This window comes from Neovison vison, chromosome 2, assembly GCF_020171115.1.
Source record: "Neovison vison isolate M4711 chromosome 2, ASM_NN_V1, whole genome shotgun sequence".
Lineage (NCBI taxonomy): Eukaryota > Metazoa > Chordata > Mammalia > Carnivora > Mustelidae > Neogale > Neogale vison.
In genome coordinates, this window is record NC_058092.1 from 88,899,428 (window position 1) to 88,921,986 (window position 22,559).

General features: G+C 35.0%; 1 protein-coding gene across 3 annotated transcripts in view; it reads left to right on the plus strand.

Moving 5' to 3' along the window:
* LOC122900257 (pancreatic alpha-amylase) overlaps nt 1–22,057 on the plus strand; it is a 42,652-nt gene extending 20,595 nt beyond the window's left edge. For 2 of the 3 annotated variants that reach the window (XM_044238787.1, XM_044238786.1), the window contains 10 exons: nt 13,260–13,473; nt 13,790–13,936; nt 14,759–14,956; nt 15,381–15,611; nt 16,727–16,860; nt 17,617–17,739; nt 17,833–17,932; nt 20,182–20,300; nt 20,410–20,535; nt 21,837–22,057. In XM_044238787.1, the coding sequence (XP_044094722.1) occupies nt 13,260–13,473; nt 13,790–13,936; nt 14,759–14,956; nt 15,381–15,611; nt 16,727–16,860; nt 17,617–17,739; nt 17,833–17,932; nt 20,182–20,300; nt 20,410–20,535; nt 21,837–22,026 (1,582 nt within the window). In that variant the 3' untranslated portion in view covers nt 22,027–22,057. Of the gene's footprint in view, nt 1–3,497; nt 3,532–13,259; nt 13,474–13,789; nt 13,937–14,758; nt 14,957–15,380; nt 15,612–16,726; nt 16,861–17,616; nt 17,740–17,832; nt 17,933–20,181; nt 20,301–20,409; nt 20,536–21,836 lie in introns of those variants that run through there. The other variant, XM_044238788.1, reaches the window with a different exon arrangement.
* The last annotated feature ends 502 nt before the right edge of the window (nt 22,058–22,559 follow it).

A 22,559-nucleotide genomic window follows, 5' to 3' on the forward strand; every position in this document is an offset into this window, starting at 1 on the left:
AAGTTTTTGTTTCTCCCATGGGTGTTCGTTCTTGGGTTGAACTATGCGAAAAGAGCTGGCAGGGAGTTGGGCTAGATGTGTATTTAGTATTTGGAACTTTGGGGGTGTCCACAGTCCATTAGTTGGATCCTAGTGTAGGGAACTTCAAGAGATCTATGAATAGACCTACTGCTGAAATTCTGAAGCATACAGAAGGAAATTAAGTTCCTTCAGTGCCATTTAATATTCCTTATCTGCCTCCCCTTCCCTCTCCCTCCCCCAAGTCATGGAGGTCCCTCCTTAAAACTCTTGTGTTGCAAGTGAAAAACAAGCCCCTCCAGCTGCAACCCACATGCAGCTAGGTAGTGTGTCAGCTTCTTTCACTTATCACTTCCTCTGCTAGGGAAGTAGCTCCTTCTGTTGCCCAAAGCTCAGAGTGTTGCACTGTTGCCCTAAAGAGGGAGCTGCCTCAGTGGGTTACTCCCTGTCCTCTGCCTCCGCTGCCATCTATCCCACTCTGATGTTGTGCCAGATGGAACAGGTTCACCTGCTCCCTTGAATCCACAGTCCACTCTGAGATCCTATTCACTTACTTTTGGAGGCACAAGTAGATAGAAATTGGTATAATACAGAGAGGCACTTTAATACAGTTATAGGTGACTAATTAATTGTAAAAGAGGAGAGGAGAAAGGAATCACTCACAGTACCTTGATGCTGACATCACAGTCAGTTTTTTTAAATTATTATTTGTTCAATATAAGTCCTGCTTGTCTCATTCCTAGGTCTTTTTTTTATACGTATCAATAAAATAAGAGAATTAGCTTTAGATAAGAACAATATATTATCTAAATATAAAAATGTAAGAGTAATATATTAATGTGGTGTGTATATATACAATGGAATACTATGCAGCCATCAAAAGAAACGAAATCCTGCCATTTGCAACGACGTGGATAGAACTAGAGGGTATTATGCTTAGCAAAATAAGTCAATTGGAGAAAGAAAACTATCATATGATCTCCCTAATATGAGGAAGTGGAGATGCAACATGGTGGGGTTTGTGGGGGTAGGAAAAGAATAAATGAAACAAGATGCGATCGGGAGGGAGATAAACCATAAGTGACTCTTAATCTCACAAAACAAACTGAGGGTTGCTGGGGGGAGGGGGGACGGGAGAGGGTGGTGGGGTTATGGACATTGGGGAGGGTATGTGCTACGGTGAGTGCTGTGAAGTGTGTAAACCTGGCGATTCACAACCTGTACCCCTGGGGCTAATAATACATTATATGTTTATTAAAAATTAAAAAATTAAAAAAAATAATGTATCAGTGGTAGTTTTTTTATGAAACTGAATTTCATGACTTTTATATGAGAATATGTTTTTATATAATTTTTAAAATATTCTACTGATTACTTAAGAGCTCAAAATCTGGAAACCATTGGACTAGCTTATTCCAGTAGTCTCTTTCAATATTAATGTTCTCTGATCTTATGATTTATTCTTCCTACATCACAAGAGAAAAGAAATGTCAAGTAGAATGCTAAGAATCAAAGAGTTTAATTAAGGGAACTTAATGGTTGCATCAATCAGGATAGAATAGATGATGTCATAATAACAAAAAACCTGAATTCTCAGTGGTTTACAATAGCCAAGTTTATTTCGCACATTTACCTTAAATCGACAAGGAGACTCTTCGTATTAGTCACTTTATAGTCTGTCACTGAAACTTCATTTTGATACAGGCTTTAACAATCACAGAGGCCCCAGAGTAAAACATATTACTTTTGCTTTTATTTCATTGCCAAAGGAAATTATATAGATATTCCCAAATTCAACAGGACAAGGTGTGTAATTCACATACAGGGAAGAGCACTGGGTATTTATGAATAAGATCTGGAATAAGAACTGTAACAGAGAGCGGTGCCTCTCTGTGGCTCAGTTGGTTAAGCAGCTGAGGACTCTCGATTTATGCTCACTTCATGATCTGAGGGTATTGAGATCAAGCCCTATGTCGGGCTCTGCACTAAGTGTGATGCCTGCTTAAAATTCTCTTTTACCTTCTGCTTCTCATGCTCATGCTCTCTCTCTCTGTAAAACAAACACACAAACAAAAACCTCACACTGTAATAGAGAAATATTAATTTTGTTTAGTGTAAAAATTCGAAAACAGGAAATAGGAGATGAACTACTTTTGCAATTTTCTAAACATATTAATATTAGCTAAACAGGAATTACCAGATTCTAAAATATCTTCAGATAAAGTATTTGATTTTTTTTATAACTCAGTGACAGAGACTGATAAGCCTAAGTATTGGCTACAAACACACTATAGAGTTAAACTGCTCGGTTTTGAATTTCAGTTTCAGCATTTACTGAAATTTGACCATGGACAAATTACCTTACTTAGTGTACTTCAGTTCCCTTCACTTAAAACTGGGTATAATCATAATTCTATATTGTATTTATGTTTGTGTGAGGAATCAAAGTGATAATACACTGAAATGACACATAGTTGTTATCAATATATAGTTAGTTGGTTTTAGTTATTTTTATATTTCTATCACATTTATCAATAATACGCTCAGAGGATTAAGCCTCTGCCTTTGGCTCAGGTCATGATCTCAGGGTCCTGGGATCGAGTCCCACATCGGGCTCTCTGCTCAGCAGGGAGCCTGCTTCCTCCTCTCTACCTGCTTGTGATCTCTGTCTGTCAAATAAATAAATAAAATCTAAAAAAAAAAAAATAATACTGTTAACCCCATTTTCCAACTGAGACCTAAATGCAATAGTCTTTGATTTCTCTAAGGGTCACACAGAAGATGGCAAAGCTCAGATTCAAAATTAGATGTTTGGCTTAGAGACTTTGTTTACATCCTAGTCACACTTGTTGAATTTGACACAATCATTTTAATCTTTGTCTTTAAGGTTATTTTATCAAAAAAAGTTTTCTTACAGATTGCTATAGATGGTTCAGGAAAGAAAAAGACCAATTGAGATTGGGAGAGGATATTGAAAGAAAGAGAAAGGAAGAAAAAAAAAAGAGAAAGAGAAAAAGAAAGCAAACAACTGGAAAGGCTCAGTATAATTAGAAGTGGTGGCAATCAAGTATCATTGTGGAGCTCACATTAGACTTTTTTTTTTTTTTTTAAACAGATGAGGTTTGAAGAATTGGAAGGGGTTGTAGAGCACCTATTGGAAAGAAAAGAATTAAAGAAAATCTATAAGTCCTAAATTCAGCGAATTTTTTCTTGCTGAAGAGGAAGCAAAACAAATATCTGATTTTTGTTTTTCTATAATTGAAAAGACTGACCTGTGGATTTGAGAGGTTGCTGATTTAAAGAAGTGATGTGGCAAATTATTTTTTTTTAAATTGTATTTATTTATTTGACAGACAGAGATCACAAGTAGGCAGAGAGGCAGGCAGAGAGAGAGGGGGAAGCAGGCTCCCTGCTGAGCAGAGAGCTAGATGTGGGGCTAAATCCCAAGACCCTGATATGACCTGAGCCGAAGGCAGAGGCTTTAACCCACTGAGCCACCCAGGTGTCCCTGTGGTAAGTTATTTTAATGTTTTATGAATATCATGTAGTCCCTACCCCCCACTTTTCTCTTTGAAAGAAATGGTTTCTATCATATGATTTGATATTGCTATTGCTCAATGCTTCACAACCTATTTTAGGTTTGTTTACAACTCAAGTTTCAGTTTCCAGCGGCACAAAATGTACTGTTTGTGTTTGAAGTGTGTCTGAGCCTTGGCTCAAAATGTTTCTTTCATTTAAGAAATCTGGTAGGCAAACTTGATTATATTTGCCTCTTTTCTTTAACTTTCCCATGTAATTTATTATCTTGAGCTCAGTTTCAATTTCCTGTTTTTATTTTCCTTTTTCTTTTTTTTTATGAGAATAGAGAGCTTGTAGGAGACAGTTTTGAGAAAATTATACATGATTCAATGCAAAGTTCAGAAGAATTACCACTTTTTCAGTAAGAGAAACCACTAACTTGACCAAATACTATAGTAGTAATACTACCTAAAGCTCTAAAATATTCAAAACAATGAAAATAGAAAAAAATACAGATAAATAAAAGTGAAAAATAAGCATTGATGTGACGTATAAGGTATTTCCATTAAAACGTTTTATGATACTTTAAACAACCTAAAGAAATTTAACTATGGTATCTAGGCTAATAACTACAAATGATAAGAGTAGATAACTTGTCTCTTCTTGGTTAATGTTAATTTATTTACATGTTAAAAAATATATTACTATCTACCCGAGATGTGAGATTGCTTCGGATAGGGGGAAAGAACATTGTCATAAGTAATACTTATATAGGTAACTGACTGACATTTATATAAGTAGAAAGAAAGCCATAGAAATAGATACTAGTTTTTTTTTACTACTACTTTTTACCTAACGTTTTAATAGTTCTATTTATGACATGGTGGATTTAAGTAGACTTTAAGCTGAATCACTGTTTATGGTATTTCATGTATCAAGAGAAATCCTGAATTTATTCTAGAGCTTTTCCCCCCAGGATGTCATTTATATTGTGGACATTTAATAAAATAACAAATATCTCAATACTGATTGAGAAAAAAAATACTTGAGAACATAATCTAAGTTAATAATATTTTCTTCTTCTTTTTCTTTTTTTTTTAAAGATTTTATTTATTTATTTGAGAGAGAGACAGAGAGAGAGAACATGAGAGGGGAGAAGGTCTGAGGGAGAAGCAGACTCCCTGCGGAGCTGGACCCTGGGACTTGATCGTGGCACTCCGAGATCATTATCTGAGCCGAAGGCAGTGGCTTAACCAACTGAGCCCCTATTTTTTTCTTCTTAGCATTGTGTATGTTTTATTGGCACTTAAAATATAAATACCTCTTAAGGCGTATTGCTTTTTACCAAATGTCCTAGTTCAAGTTTTTAAGGAGCTTCCAATATATCTAATTTGACATATTATAGGAGCCCTTAAAGCTTTAAAATAGAAGGAAATTTCCTCTTTGTAAGGCAATCCAAGCAATATGAGATATGGGCAATGGAGCATTGTTATTAGTATTAATAACTGTGAATATCTTCTCTGAGGAAAACAATTTTAGGAAATCCATAATGGGAAGTAGACATAACAATGATTTCAAGTTTCTTATTTTTTTGTTTTGTTTTTTAAAATATTTTCTTTGTTTATTTGAGAGAAAGAGAGGATGAGCCAGGGGAGGGCCTGGGGGAGAGGGAGAAGCAGGCTCCCACTGAGCAGGCCTGATTCAGGCCTTGAGCCTGGGACACTATGATCATGACCTAAGCCAAAGGCAGAGGCTTAACTGACTTAGCCACCCAGATCCCCCTTTTTTTGTTTTGTTATTGATATGAAAGATGTCAAGGATTTGTTTGCAGATTTTACTTCACATGATATAAGATGCTTTAGTTGTTTTAATGTCTCTCCTATGGAGTTTTGAGATAAAAACTAAGATTAAATGAGAAAATCTTTGACAATGACTGACCCTTGATAGAAGATTATTGTATAATTGTATACATCCATCTATGCTGTGATGCTAGTAAAATTTCTCAGCTTGTTTGCAAGTTATCTGTTATTTTAATAATAGCATCATAAAATACATGGAATCAATATTAAAAACAGTTCAGAGATAATGGATGAGGCAGTGATGAGAAGTTATTTCAAAATCAACATGCGATCTCCTGTAAGCTCTAAAGAGGTTAAAACAAAAAGAGAGAAAAAGAAAAGAAAGTGTGGGAAAAAGAGCAGGTGGAAAACCTTGCTGGTTCCTTCTTATCACTATTCCCATGGGGAGGGGGGAGTATGCAAATACTTCTGAGAGTAGAAGGTATTATTAGAATTTGGAAAGAATGGAATGGAAAGAGATAATGTCCAAGTGACTATAAGTGAAAGTAGAAAAAGAGCATGAGTTTAGAGCAGTTTGAATAGTACCAGCAATAAAAATAATAAAACAGTAATAGCAACATCATAGAAACCAAATATATTGGGTTTTTAATATATCATGTACTGGGGTAACAGTATTATTGATGTTAATTCACTCAATCATGATGACAACTTTATGAGGTACATGTTACATTTTCTAGTTCATAGATAAAGAGATTATTCCCCTCACTCCCCGTGCAAAAAAAGATTATTTTTCAGGGCCACATAGATAATAAATGACAACGTCAGGATTTAAACTGTAGTTTATCTAACTCCTAAGGTCATTTTCTTAACATTTGGAAGCTTAACTATGAAGTTCAAACCATGCTCTTATCTAATTCTCAACTCATTATCACCATCAGCCCTATATCATCCACTGTCTAGTCAGTCTTCGCTCTTTTTTCTTATTCTGATATTCATCTTCATCCAGTTGGTCTCTTGTCCTCCCCAAAAACTCTTCTTCCTATTTGTTTTTGAAAACCTTTCTCTGGTGCCTGGGTGGGTCAGTCGGTTAAGTGACTGCCTTCCACTCAGGTCACAATCCCAAAATCCTGGGATTGAGACCTGCTCAGGCTCCCTGCTCGATAGGGAGTCTGCTTCTCCCCTCTGCCCCTCCTCACTGCTTGTGATCTCTCCCTCACTCTGTCTGAAATAAATAAATAAAATCTTTAAAAAAAAAAAAAAAGAGAAAGAGAGCTGTTGGGGCACCTGGGTGGCTAGGTGGGTTAAGCTGCTGCTTTCAGCTCCGGTCATGATCTCAGGGTCCTGGGATCGAGTCCCGCATCGGGCTCTCTGCTTGGCAGGGGGCCTGCTTCCCTCTCTCTCTGCCTGCCTCTCTGCCTACTTGTGGTCTCTCTCTGTCAAATAAATAAATAAAATATAAAAAAAAAGTAAAAGAGATGTCAAAAGAAACTGGAGAAATCAATGTTAATAATAAATTTTATTTAGCCTAATGAGTCACAAAATATTATTTCAACATAAATGGCATAAAATTATTTTTTACACTAATTTCTAATACTAATTTTTCAAAATTTGGAGTGTATTTTACACTTATAGCACATCTCCATTCAGACTAGCATTTTAGGATCTCAGTAGCCAAATATTGCCTGTGGCTATGATATTGGACATTACACCTCTAGAATTCTATTATAACCATTGGTGTAATACAGAGAATGCTGATTTGTGGTAGAATCTATTGTCAAATCACTGGCTCTATTTACCATATGAGCCTAGACAATTCAGTTTATCTGGCATTAGTTCCTTCATGTGTACAAAGGTTTTACAAAGATTAGATTGTATCACATAATTTCTGACACTTTGGAAAATCATTGAGGACATCACCCATGTTATGCCAGAATTTTATACAATGCCTGAAATTTAGTCTTTTTTTTTTATTTTAAGACTTTACTTATTTATTTTGACACAGAGAGAGAGAACGCAAGCACAAGCAGGAGAAGGGGCAAAGGTAGAGGGAGAGCAAGGAGCCAGATGTGGGACTCAATCCCAGGATCCTGGGATCATGACAAAGGCAGATGTTTAACCAACTGAGCCACCCAGGTGTCTCTGGAATTTAGAGTCTTATGTTACAAAAATTTATTGATTATATAAGACATTATGCTATGTGTTTTGTTAGTTTCTAAGAATATTAGGTAGAAGGTCTACCTTTAAGAAGTTTGATGTAGAATGATGAGCATGTAAATGCTTAGCTATCTATAGTATATTTATAATATAAATCAAATATAGCTTAATAATGTCATATAAGTTAAAAAGTTATCATACAGAGCAGTTATTAACTATGCCTGGAAATATCAGGATAAGCTTCAAAAGACGCTACTTCAGCTGCATCTGGAAGAAAGAATAGTTGTTAAGTACACAAGGATGTTGGTTAAGTACATAAGGATGTTGGAAGGTGATATTTGGAAAATCATGGAGCAATGAAATTGTTTGTGAAATGTGAGGGAATTTTAGTTTTGCAATGGATAAGTGTTAGGGTCTGCACATTTATGTCTCCTTTCCTCCAAAATTTACATGTTGAAACCCTAACTTCCAGTGCAATGGTATAAGGCTGTGGGGCCTTTTAGAAGTAATTAGGTTTAGATGAAGGCATGAGAGTGGACTCCCATGATGGGATCGGTGTCCTTATAAGAAGAGAAAGAGACTGGAGCCCTCTCAGTTCTCCACCATGTAAAGATACAGGAGAAAATGGCTATCTGTGTCTCACCAGACACTGGAACTGCTGACATTTTGATTTCAGGCTTCCCAGCCTCCAGATCTATGAGAAATAAATATTTGTTGTTTAAGCCACCAGTTATATGTTTTAGCAGATAAAACACATTTTATATGTTAAAATAATTTTATTTTAACAACTTGAACTAAGAAAGTAAGACAAATTGTGTTTACATGGTGGGTTAGAAGAAGGACCAAAGGAAAGCATTAGGGTTGATAGAGGAGTAATTATGGACCATAGTGTTCTGCATAACCCTTCCTTAAAAGTGGTACTTCCTTGCTTTTCCTCATCTTAATGAATGATATCGCCAAATACCTTTCTATATTTTTTCTCTTTCCCTCATTCTTCAGCTCTACTATATCCATAAACCTATTGCCTTTCTGTCTCTGAATTATATCCTGTCAGTGCCCTTAGTCCAAGCCACTCCCCTCTTTCCCAGATCACCAAAAAATTGCAACTGATCTCCTTATCTCTACTCTTATCTTCACATAATCCAATTTCTTCATGACAGCAAGTGTGATTTTCTTTTCAAATATACCAAACTTTCTTCGCTCTGCTTTTGACAGACTCAAAGACTTTCTCATTATATTCTACAAGGTCCTAAATGATCTGGCCTAATAGACCTTGTATCAGTTTACCCTTCACTTTATTACACATTGCTTAGCTACTTTTTTTTTTTAATGTCACTTTGTTTTTTTTCTTTCCTTGGGATTTTTCTGTTGTATTTTCCTCTAGATTGTTCTTTCTCTCATCTTCAAATGACTGGCTCCTTCTTATCTGTCAAATCCTAGATGAAAATCATTTCCACAGAAAAATCTTCCTGACTTCCTGACTATTAAAATACCTTGATGACAAAGTCATTTTCTATTTTATTACTGTTAATTCATACTTGTTCTTATTGAAATTATTGAACTTATCTTCAGTTGTTTATTATTATTATTATTAATTCATATATTTTCTTTTTTTAATTCCTTTTTCTTTTTTCAGCTTTTTATATAAATTCTAGTTAGATCACATATAGTGCAAAATTGGTTTCAGGAGTAGAATTAAGTGGTTTATCACTTACATACAACACCCAGTGCTCATTATAACAAGTGCCCTCCTTAGGGACACTCCTTAAGGGCACTCCATAGGGCCCTCCTAACAAGTGCCTATCATCCATCTAGCCCATCCCACACCCACCTCCTTCCCTCAACCCTTACTTTGTTCTCTATTATTAAGAGTTTCTTATGGTTTGTTTCCCTCTCTCCTCTTTTTTTCCCCTCCCATGTTCATAGGTTTTGTTTCTTTTTATTTTTTTAAGATTTTATTTATTTATTTGACAGAGAGATCACAAGTAGGCAGATAGGCAGGCAGAGAGAGAGAGAGAGAGAGAGGAGGAAGCAGGTTCCCTGCCAAGCAGAGAGCTCAATGCGGGACTCAGTCCCTGAGATCATGACCTGAGCCAAAGGCAGAGGCTTAACCCACTTAGCCACCCAGGCGCCCTCTTTCTTAAAATTTATTTTATTTTATTTTTAAAGATTTTATTTATTTATTTATTTGAGAAAGAGTGCAGAGCAAGAGAGAGAGAGCAGTAGTGGAGGTGAGGGGCAGAGGGAGAGGGACAAGCAGACTCCCCACTGAGCAGGTAGCCCAATGTGAGAGTTGATTTCAGAACTCTGGGATCGATGGTGGATGTTTAACTGACTGAACCACCCAGGTGCACCATCTGTTTTATTTCTTAAATTCCACATATGAGTGAAATAATATATTTGTCTTTCTCTGACTGACTTATTTTGCTTAGCATGATAAATTCTAGGTCCATCCATGTTATTGCAAGTGGCAAGATTTCATTTTTTAAATTTTATTTAAATTCCAAGTTAGTAAACATATAGTGTAGTATTGGTTTCAAGAGCAGAATTTAGTGATTCATCACTTACATATAACACCTAGTGCTCATCCTACAAGTTTTCTCTTTCAAACCCATCACCCATTTAGCCCATTCCCCACAAATCTCCCCTCCAGCAACCCTCAGTTTGTTCTCTTTATCTATATAGTCCATATGGTTTGCCTTCCTTTTTGTTTTTATCTTATTTAATTTTCCTCCTCCCCCATTATGTTCAGTGAGCCAATGATTCATTAGTTGTATAACACCCAGTGCTCATCACTGCATGTGCTCTCCTTAATACCCATCACCGGGTATCCCTTTCCCCAAACCCTCTTTCCTCTGTAACCCTCTCTCCTTTGCTTCCCAGAGTCCAGAGTCTCTCATGGTTTGTCTCTGTCTCTGATTTCTTCCCATTCCGTTTTCCCTCCTTTCCCCTTTGGTCCTCTGTGCTATTCCTTATGGTCCACATATGAGTGAAACCATATGATAATTGTCTTTCTCTGCTTGACTTATTTCACTTAGCATAATACATTCTAGTTCCATCCACATTGTTGCAAATGGCATGATTTCATTCTTTTTTATGGTTAATATTCCATTACACACACACACACACACACACACACACACACACCACTTCTTTATCCTTTCATCAGTCAATGGACATTTGGGCTTTTTCCATAGTTTGGCTGTTATTGATAATGCTGCTATCAACAAAGGGGTTCATGGACTCCTTTGAATCTATATTTTTGTATCCTTTGGGTAAATACCTACTAGTGCAATTGCTGGATCACAAGGTAGTTCTATTTATAATTTTTTGAGGAAGCGCCATACTGTTTCCCACAGTAGTCACACCTGTTTTTATTCCCACCATCAGTGTAAGAGGGTTCCTCTTAATCCATCTCTTCACCAACACCTCTTGTTTCTTGTATTGTTAATTTTAGCCATTCTGACAGGTGTGAGGTGATACTTCGTTATAGTTTTGATTTGTATTTCCCTGATTGTGAGTAATGTTGAGCATTCATATATTTTCTTTCCTCAGTAGAATGTAAGCTTCTTCAGAATAAGAATCCTGTCTTATTCATCACTGTATCCTGAAAATCATCCACATGCTTAAGCAAAAAGCAGCATTCAGTTTAAGCAAAGTGCTTATTGGATAAATGGTTTAAGTTTTCCCCATCCTATTATTCTCTTTTATAGGTTTTTACTTATAGTAAGAAAAAAAAATGGGATTGAATTCATCAATTTAATGTCCTATCAGGTATAAGAGATATTTAGCTTGGGCTGCCTGGGTGGCTCCATCGTTAGGTGTCTGCCTTTGGCTCAGATCATGATCCCGGGGTCCTGGGATCGAGCCCCACATCGGGCTCCCTCCTCAGCGGGAAACCTGCTTTCTCTCTCCCACTCCCCCTGCTTGTGTGACTGCTCTAGCTGTCTCTCTCTCTCTCTGTCAAAGAAATAAATAAAATCTTTTAAAAAAAGACAGTGAGTGAGAGAGAGAGAGAGATTTAGCCAAAGGGAGAAAAAAACAAAACATTCTACTGCTATAGGCATTGCATTAAGCATCTTATTTGATGGAGTTGGGGAAAGGGTCTGTTTCCTCAATTCATGGGCATTCAACTTCCAAATAGTTTCTTAAATCTTTTTTTTCCCCCAATTTATTTATTTTCAGAAAAACAGTATTCATTATTTTTTCACCACACCCAGTGCTCCATGCAAGCTGTGCCCTCTATGATACCCACCACCTGGTACCCCAACCTCCCACCCCCCCACCACTTCAAACCCCTCAGACTGTTTTTCAGAGTCCATAGTCTCTCATGGTTCACCTCCCCTTCCAATTTACCCAAATTCCCTACTCCTCTCTAACGCCCCTTGTCCTCCATGCTATTGGTTATGCTCCACAAATGAGTGAAACCATATGATAATTGACTCTCTCTGCTTGACTGATTTCACTCAGCATAATTTCTTCCAGTCCCGTCCATGTTGCTACAAAAGTTGGATATTCGTCCTTTCTGATGGAGGCATAATACTCCATAGTGTATATGGACCACATCTTCCTTATCCATTCATCCGTTGAAGGGCATCTTGGTTCTTTCCATAGTTTGGTGACTGTGGCCATTGCTGCTATAAACATTGGGGTACAGATGGCCCTTCTTTTCACGACATCTGTATCTTTGGGGTAAATACCCAGGAGTGCAATTGCAGGGTCGTAGGGAAGCTCTATTTTTAATTTCTTGAGGAATCTCCACACTGTTCTCCAAAGAGGCTGCACCAACTTGCATTCCCACCAACAGTGTAAGAGGGTTCCCCTTTCTCCACATCCTCTCCAACACATGTTGTTTCCTGTTTTGTTAATTTTGGCCATTCTAACTGGTGTAAGGTGATATCTCAATGTGGTTTTAATTTGAATCTCCCTGAGGGCTAATGATGATGAGCATTTTTTCATGTGTCTGATAGCCATTTGTATGTCTTGATTGGAGAAGTGTCTGTTCATATCTTCTGCCCATTTTTTGATGTGTTTGTCTGTTTCATGTGGGTTGAGTTTGAGGAGTTCATTATAGATCCTGGATATCAACCTTTTGTCTGTACTGTCATTTGCAAATATCTTCTCCCATTCCGTGGGTTGCCTCTTTGTTTTTTTGACTGTTTCCTTTGCTGTGCAGAAGCTTTTGATTTTGATGAAGTCCCAGAAGTTTATTTTCGCTTTTGTTTCCTTTGCCTTTGGAGACGTATCTTGAAAGAAGTTGCTGTGGCTGATATCAAAGAGATTACTGCCTATGTTCTCCTCTAAGATTCTGATAGATTCCTGTCTCACATTGAGGTCTTTTATCCATTTTGAGTTGATCTTTGTGTACGGTGTAAGAGAATGGTCGAGTTTCATTCTTCTTCATATAGCTGTCCAGTTTTCCCAGCACCATTTATTGAAGAGACTGTCTTTTTTCCACTGTATATTTTTTCCTGTTTTGTCGAAGATTAATTGACCATAGAGTTGAGGGTCCATATCAGGGCTCTCTACTCTGTTCCACTGGTCTATGTGTCTGTTTTTATGCCAGATGTTTAAAAAGGTTAATATTCCCTCAGTAAGGAAAACATTAAGTTCTAAAAGGTCATTTAGATTGTTTTCCTGGTAGGTTGTTTATAGATATTCTTCACCTGTTAATATTATCATTGATAATTTTTTTCTGATTTTGAATAAACACTTTCTCTATGTGTTTATTCATGTTAACATTTACTTAGTAAAACATGTTTCTTACAGGAAGATAAATACATGCTGGAAGGAATGCTGGCAACTTCAAAGCAAAATGAAGGTCTTTCTGTTGCTTTCAGTCATTGGGTTCTGCTGGGCTCAGTATGCCCCAAATACCAAACCTGGACGGACAACTATTGTCCATCTGTTTGAGTGGCGCTGGATTGACATTGCTCTTGAATGTGAGCGATACTTAGCTCCAAGAGGATTTGGAGGGGTTCAGGTGGGTATTGTTCACAGTATTAATTGTGGTTTGCTATGCTTATAGTAAATGGCTATCATGATCTGAATCTGTGAAGCTGAAAGGTTTTACTGAGGAAGAAAAAAGTTTAGTATTGTTGGCAACGTTATATTTTGTTTCTGATATAATCCTTCTTCAGCAGGACGTTTCCAATATGTTGTTAATATTTTCATGTGTTTGTTAAAAATGTAGCTGTATATGCAAAGATTAAGAAATTATTTTAGATTATTGTCTCTAGAGTACCCAGTGATATAAAGTAACCCATAATTTGATACTTATTGTGATTTTTTATTTGTAGATCTCTCCACCCAATGAAAATGTTGTGATTAATAACCCTTCAAGACCTTGGTGGGAAAGATATCAACCAGTTAGCTACAAGTTATGCACAAGATCAGGAAATGAAGATGAATTCAAAGACATGGTGACTAGATGTAACAATGTTGGTGTAAGTGAATTAAAGTAAATTATCCTTTAAAAATATTTAGGAAAATAATTTCTCCTCTCTCCTGCTTGTTTTGAAGAAAACGTTTTCCATATTTATTTTTTATTTTACTTTACACTTAAGCTATAACTGAAATTTAATTATTACCTTATGTTCAGCTTTTGTGAATTTTTGTATATGTGCTATTTGTGTACTAAAGAAATTTAAGTCAAAGTTTAAAATGAACTTATTTATAAAGCAAGTATCAACTTTTAGTTCTAAAACTATACAGATTTCTGGGGAATACTTTTCTAGTTAAGAATTGGAAATTCTCGTGATATTTGCTGTAATTTTTGTGTGACTTGTATCTCCACCTATAATTCCTGGGTCTTCTTTCACATAGGGTTTTTGATGGTAAATAATTATATTCTTTTTGGCAAGGAGCATGAGAGACAATATTTACCTTCAGATGCTTAATAAATAATAAAGGCTATCTGCTTCTTTCTTAGGATGATGCATGGAAATTTCAAAGACCACTACTCTTTGCATCTCAGCTGATTCTTACCTCCCCCCAAAAAAGGCTGCATTTTTTCATAGTTATGGTAGTTTCAGTTCTATAATTTTATCACATATATAAGAATTTTACCAAGATGATAGAAAGCAGATAGGTATTCAGTTCCCATTAATTTCCCTTCACTCTTGATTTTTGATTTACTAAGAAGAGAAGTTAAAAAATAACAAAGACCTATTTTGGAGTGTGATTAACATACCATAAACTTCAGTCAGTAATACCATAGATTATTACCTCTGTATAAGTCAAACTGAAATAAAAACTTTGTTTTTCAGGTCCATATTTATGTGGATGCTGTAATTAATCATATGTGTGGGAATGGTGTAGGTGCAGGAACGAGCAGTACTTGTGGAAGTTACTTCAACCCTGGATATAGAGATTTTCCAGCAGTCCCATTCTCTGGTTGGGATTTTAATGATGGTAAATGTAAAACTGGAAGTGGAGATATTGAGAACTATAATGATCCTTATCAGGTAATTAAAGAAAAAAACCCACAGTGATCTAAATAAAGAGCTATCTGTGCCTTTAATTATCTACATATAGTTTATTGATCTTCATTTTAAATACTGGCCTGGATTCCTTAGGAAAATAGGATTCCAACTATGACTCTTTAAAAGTAAGAAACTTGAATTGATATGTAAAACATTTTTCCCAATTTAATTTGTCCCAATCAAAAAGCTCATCTACTTTATTTCCTATATACTCCATTTTTATACTTTGAAAATATACTTTGAAAATATTTCAAAGGTATGTCCCTACTAGAGTGTATCTCCAGTTCCTAATGCAAGGAAGACACTACAGAAATATCTGTTAATGAATAAATGAATGCATAATCAAATGGTTTCCCAGGTAAAGGTGATGTTTTATGTATCGCTCACAAAATGTTTACTTTAATAGGTCAGAGATTGTCGTCTGGTTGGTCTTCTTGATCTTGCACTAGAGAAAGATTATGTGCGTTCCACAATCGCTGAATATCTGAACCGCCTCATTGACATTGGTGTAGCAGGGTTCAGAATTGATGCTTCTAAGCACATGTGGCCTGGAGACATGAAGGCAATTTTGGATAAGCTGCATAATCTAAATACAAAGTGGTTCTCTGAAGGAAGTAAACCTTTCATTTACCAGGAGGTACACTAATATATATATGTATCCGTATTTCATGTGTATATGAAATAATATAATTTAATTCAGTAGAAAATAAGTGATAGGAGTGCCTGGGTGGCTCAGTCGGTTAAGTGGCTGCCTTTGGCTCAGATCATGATCCCAGGCTCCTGGGATCAAGCCCGGCAGGCTCACTGCTCTCTGGAGAGCCTGCTTCTCCCTCTCCCTCTGCCTGCTGCTCTACCTACTTGTGCTCTCTGTCTGACAAATAAACAAAAAAATATAAAATAAATTTTAAAAAATAAAATAAGTGATAGATTTAATTAATACAATTTCAGTTGTTTATGGGCTAAATCATTTATATAGAAGAGTTTTCTTGAACCTCTTTTAGTGAGACAGTATCTAACACCTACCTCTTTATCACAACACGTTTTATGGAACTGCAGAGAATTTATTGAGGCTGCAGACATCTGTGTCTTTTACCATCTCCCCAGAGACCATTAGAAAAGACAGATAATATTACAGTGGTTTTTTTGAGCCAGTATATCTGAGTTTACAATCCTGGCTTTAGCACTATCATCTGTGTTCACTTAGGCAAATTGATTAACCTCTCTGTGCAACATTTTTTTTCACATGAAAAAAAGGGATGATAATCATTATACTTTTGTCTAAATATTAATGAGTTAACATAGTCAAGCACTTACAAATGTTGTGAACCCTATATCAAGTGCTATAGAAATGCAAGCCTTTTTATTATCGTTATGTGCAAGACTAAAATTACAACAACATTCTCGCAGGCCAACAGTTCACCTTGTTATATTATTTTTTAAATATTGTAGCATATAATTTAGCACAAAAAAAGAATCTTTTTTTAGGGAAATCCATTTACACTTTTTCAAATAATATAAATAGTTTCAAGCCATTTTCTATATAATAGTACCTTGTTGGTTAAATGTCTTTAAAGTTCTGATTTAAAATGATATTTAAAAAAAAAAACAAAAAACAAACCAGTAGACCTGAAGAAAATATTTTTTTAAAAAAGGATGAACTTGATTTTAGTGTTTCAATTTAGGGCAATAAATATTTTTAGGGGTAAAAAAAAGTTAAAAAAATAAAATGATATTTCCCTATATTTCTACTAGGTAATTGATCTGGGTGGTGAGCCAATTAAAAGTGAGGAGTACTTTGGAAATGGCCGTGTGACAGAATTCAAGTATGGTGCAAAACTAGGCACAGTTCTGCGCAAGTGGAATGGAGAGAAGATGGCTTACTTAAAGTAAATGAAATATAATTTGTCTTTTAAATTATTTCAAAGATGTATTAGTCTTATTATCCCAATCTGAGTTAGCTTTGGAACTTATTTAGAACTTTTAAGGATTCAGTTACTAGTAATGAGGGTTATAGTTCCCCACACTCCAATTTATCATCTTTATTATTAAGAATGTCAATCATGAGGGTATCTAGAAACCCAAAACATACCCTAGAGATACTATATTTGACTCATGTTTGCATATAGTATGTGAAGGCCACGTTATTGTTAAAATGATTGCATCATTTATGAAGTACTTACAAGGTGACTATTTTTAATTTACATATACTTATTTACATATTTTATATAAAATTATTTACATATATTATCAATTATTTTCAAATATTAGAATATTTACATTATAACAATATAATATTGAAACCTACTTTTAATCCAGTTTTCTATTCTGTATGATATCATATGGATATTGATCATTCTGAAGTTTTATCTAAGTTATAATGTACTAAAATCTCTAAAATGACTTTTTTATAACAAAAATCTTATAACTGTAATGTGAATGTAATACAAGTAATTCATACATTTATACATACATGGAATGTATAATGTATCTGTATATTGTTTATATATTTTTAAAAAACTCCTATAGAATAATCATTTTAATTAGAAAATTTCATTTGGGCCTGCTATACCAAAAGAACTACACATTTGGGTTACCCTAAAGCTATTGGGAAAGAATACATATCTTTGTGTGTGTTTTAATAGGAACTGGGGAGAAGGATGGGGTTTTATGCCATCTGATAGGGCACTTGTCTTTGTTGATAACCATGACAATCAGCGAGGACATGGAGCTGGAGGAGCATCTATTCTTACATTCTGGGACTCTAGGTAGGTAATAAAGCACCCCCCCTTTTTTTAACTTACCTTTTAATGATGCTAAAAATATTTTCTTCTATGATAATACCATTTTGTAACCTTCAGACTGTACAAAATGGGAGTTGGATTTATGCTTGCTCATCCATATGGATTTACACGAGTAATGTCAAGCTTCCGTTGGCCAAGGTACTTTGAAAATGGAAAAGTAAGTTTTGGTGTTATCCAAAATATATTTTTCTCAAGGAAGGGAATGGAATTTTGTTGTAATTGTACATAATGCTATTATATTTACTATTTATCAAATATTGACATGTAAACCTGATATAGGACACTGTTAGTAATGCAGTAGATATTAAAGAATTAAAAATCATGGTCTTTATTGTGAGAGTATTCAAGCAATATCAGAAATATGACAAAATATGAGTGAGAAATACACTCACCCCAAAGAAGCACTTAAAAGTAAGGGTATAGTGAAAAAAAAGAAAGAAAAAAAATAAGGATATAGTAAGGAAAATATGCACTTTTTATAAGTACCTACTTCATAGGGTTGATATAAGGATAAGTTAACACTTGTAAAGAACTTAAAACAGTACCTGCCCATAATATAAACAATATATATTTTTAAATACTTTGAAAAAAAAGTTGTATGGAATCCAAAGAAATTATTAAATTGAATTGGGATTAAACAGGGAAAGTATCTTTTAAGAGGAAAGAAAATATAGAGGAGGATATTTTAAAATATATTAAAGAGGAGAAATTTGCAAACTATTTTGGGAAATGTAAAGATGAGAAAAATATTTGAGGTAATAGAGGATATTAAATAGCAATTTTATTTATTTATTTTTAAAGAATTTATTTATTTATTTGACAGGCAGAGATCACATGTAGGCAGAGAGGCAGGCAGAGAGAGAAAGGGGGAAGCAGGCTCCCTGCGGAGCAGAGAGCCCAATATGGGCTCCATCCCAGGACACTGAGATCATGACCTGAACTGAAGGCAGAGGCTTAACCCACTGAGCCACCCCGGCACCCTGAATAGCAATTTTAAAAAGGGAACTGAGAAATAAAATTATGAGTGTATTTGGAAAGTTAGTGGAATTTTTTTTTTTCTTTTTTAAACCGAAGATTTCAGGGTGCTTGGGTGGCTCAGTTGGTTAAGCGACTGCCTTCAGCTCAGGTCATGATCCCAGAGTCCTGGGATCGAGTCCTGCATCAGGCTCCCTGCTCCACTGGGAGTCTGCTACTCCCTCTGATCTTCTCCCTTCTCATGTTCTCTCTCACTGTTCCTCTCTCAAATAAATAAATAACATTTTTAAACTGAAGATTTCAGATGCATCATTGTATAGCAACTTCATACCTAAAGTAAAAAACACTTTTCACTACAAACCAGACTGATATTTACCTGGTTTCTTCCATTTTTTTTTCTATGACTATCATTAAAAGTGCCAATCAGAAAAGCACAATATTAAAACTTTGGCCAATTTAATAAAGAATGTTGTGAAGTATTGATTAACACATTTATCTAGAAGAAAGAATGAAGGAAATGAATGCTTATTTAGCAATTTATCATATTCAAGGCATTTTTGTATGTATTATTTAAATTTTATAGCAACTAAACAATATCCCCATTTTACAGAAGAAAATTAGACACAGAGGAGATATGTATAACTAAGTTTTCTTAACTAATAGTAATAGAATCTTTGTTTCCATTCTGCTGTTTCTGACACTGGAGTCCTTGCCACTTCAATATCATTGCACTATTGACAGTGATATTTATTAAAAACTCCATGGCAGGGACACCTGGGTGGCTCAGTCAGTTAAGCCACTGCCTTCAGCTTGGGTCATAATTCCAGAGTCCTGGGATCGAGTCCCACATCGGGCTCCTTCTCTCTCTGCCTCTGCCTGCTTGTGCACTTGTGTTCGCTCTCTCTCTCTCTCTCTCTCTCTCTCTGACAAATAAATAAATAAAAATCGTTTAAAAAAATTCCATGGCAGGGACGCCTGGGTGGCTCAGTTGGTTGGACGACTGCCTTCGGCTCAGGGCGTGATCCTGGAGTCGCGGGATCGAGTCCCGCATCAGGCTCCCAGCTCCATGGGGAGTCTGCTTCGCTCTCTGACCTTCTTCTCGCTCGTGCTCTCTCTCACTGTCTCTCTCTCTCAAATAAATAAATAAAATCTTTAAAAAAAAAAATTCCATGGCAATTCCTTGGAAAGAAAATAAAAGGGCAAAAAAACCTTACCTTTAAAATATGGCACTAGAAAATGAAAAATTGGGGAGACAGTAGTGAGGACTTGGTAAAAGACTGTAAAAATACCAAGGGATTTAGATTCTAAATGAAGACAATGCAGAGACACAAGACAGATTAGGTTTGGTGTTCTGGAGAGAAAAGAGACAAATACATGAAATGTTAAAAGTCAGGGCTTTTAAATTTTTTTTCTTTTTTTCTCTTTATTAAGGATGTTAATGATTGGATTGGGCCACCAAATAATAATGGGATAATTAAAGAAGTTACTATTAATCCAGACACTACTTGTGGTAATGATTGGGTCTGTGAACATCGATGGCGTCAAATAAGGTGGGCATTCTTATTTAGAGATGTCTTCTAATAATAAACATTCTTAACATTTTATTTCATAAAACTGTTAATGTATTCATCAGCATTTTATGTGGTATTATACTTTTAGGAACATGGTTATGTTCCGTAATATAGTTGATGGCCAACCTTTTACAAACTGGTGGGATAATGGTAGCAACCAAGTAGCTTTTGGAAGAGGAAACAGAGGATTCATTGTCTTTAACAATGATGACTGGTAAGCAGATCTCAATTAGAAATAACATTTTATACTAATATGTTCTTGATTTACTACTTTCTCTTCTTGCACATTTACTTTTTTCATATCTGAAAAATTCCTTAGTGGATTAAGAACCACAGAAATCAGAAGAAAAATGATGATGGCTTTTATTCTGATCTCTTCTTTATAAGGTTCTCTGTTCTAAGTAGAGTGATTTTATGTGCATCCTTGCCTGTTACATGCAGATATATGAGGCACACACATAGGCTCACATATACACCCCACACAAAATACGCAGAATAGTTAATATAAAGGTTGTGAAATCACTAGAACTGTCTAATAACCCCTCTTCCTTTTTAAATAATGGAAAATTATTGCCTCAATAATTTGAAGTGCCTTTTTTTAGTTCTCTCTTTCAAGTATTCTTCTATCTGTTTTTTTTTCTTCTTTTTTAACTTCCCTTTCTGAAAAATCATATATATTTTTAAAGCATATGTATAAAGAACCTGTATCTTATGGTTGGTCAGTGATTCACTTCAGGAGATTTTCAATTTTTGTTCTGAGACTACTTCTTACTTTCATTGGTTATACTTACATCCTTTGCCTCTACTATATTGATTTCCTAATATATAGAACTATGACTTAGAAGATGTCTTTGCAAGAAGTTGAAATGTCTCAATTCCAAGGCCAGCTTTCACTCATGCTTAATTCATTTTAGCCTACATTATATTTTACTGACAAAAAGATAAATCAAATATATCTCTTTCTTGCCAAAAGAAGCTATGGCTTCTTAAATTCTTCTTTAATTTCTGTCTTTTGGATGGGAAAAGCAAAATAAATTTATGAGAGAGCTTTATATTTAAAACCATATACTTCTTCATAAAATGCTAAATTATTTTTATTTCCAGCCCAAATTCATTTTCTCCTCTTGTGAAAGATTTTTGCAGAAATAACCAAGTTTAAATTATTGAAAGTAATTAGTATTAAGTTTAGATGAGGACAAATTTAAAATATTTATGTTTACCACAAGAAGTACTTTTATCTAAGAGTGACAATTCACTCAAATTTTCATTGATATTCCTCAGCCATAATTTTGTGATAATATTTACTGCTAACTAAGAAATTGCTAAGCTTTCTGTAAAATTACTTTTAGTCTTGGAAAACTATTCACATCTACTAGAGAGGTCTTGATATTTTCTTCTCACTGAGTCTTTGACTGCTTAGAGTTCTACAGCACACAGTTAAGCTTTTAGAGATAGTCTGAAATCTTGCTTTTAATTGTGCTAAATTCAAGTTAAATCTTAAATTTTATTTTACAGGTCATTATCTTTAACTTTGCAAACTGGTCTTCCTGCTGGCACATATTGTGATGTTATTTCTGGAGATAAAATTGATGGCAATTGTACGGGAATTAAAATCTATGTTTCTGGGGATGGAAATGCTCATTTTTCTATTAGTAACTCTGCTGAAGATCCATTTATTGCAATTCATGCTGAATCTAAATTATAAAACTTGAAATAAATAAGTACACATACTCAGAGAAATAACCAAGTGTATTTCTTTTTGTGTGTGTGTGTGTGTGTGTGTGTATTTTTACAATTCATTAATTTTTGGTAAAAGCTGTAAGTAATCAACTTGAAAAGCTCAGAAAAGTATAAAAATCACATATAATTATATAATTATAATATAGCTACAATTGATACCATGTTATATTTTAGAAAACTCATGATGACTTATTTGTCAAAAGAATTTCTAAGAATTCAGGGAGTCATCTTAACAAATATGCTTGTTGCCATTAACAATATTTCCCAGTATGTATTTATGTATTTCTTCCATCAAGTGTTTCTAATAGTTAGGGATATCTGATTTAATTCTTCCCATACAAAGTTATAACATTTAAGTGACTTCAACTTTATGAAAGCCCTTTTACAGTTAATAAGTTAAAAAATAAACTTAAATTATGCAAGATATAAGTCTCAGTTATGGAACTCATAAAAATCTTCTACTTTCTCTCTATTTTTCTCTTCTCTTTGTAATGTCTT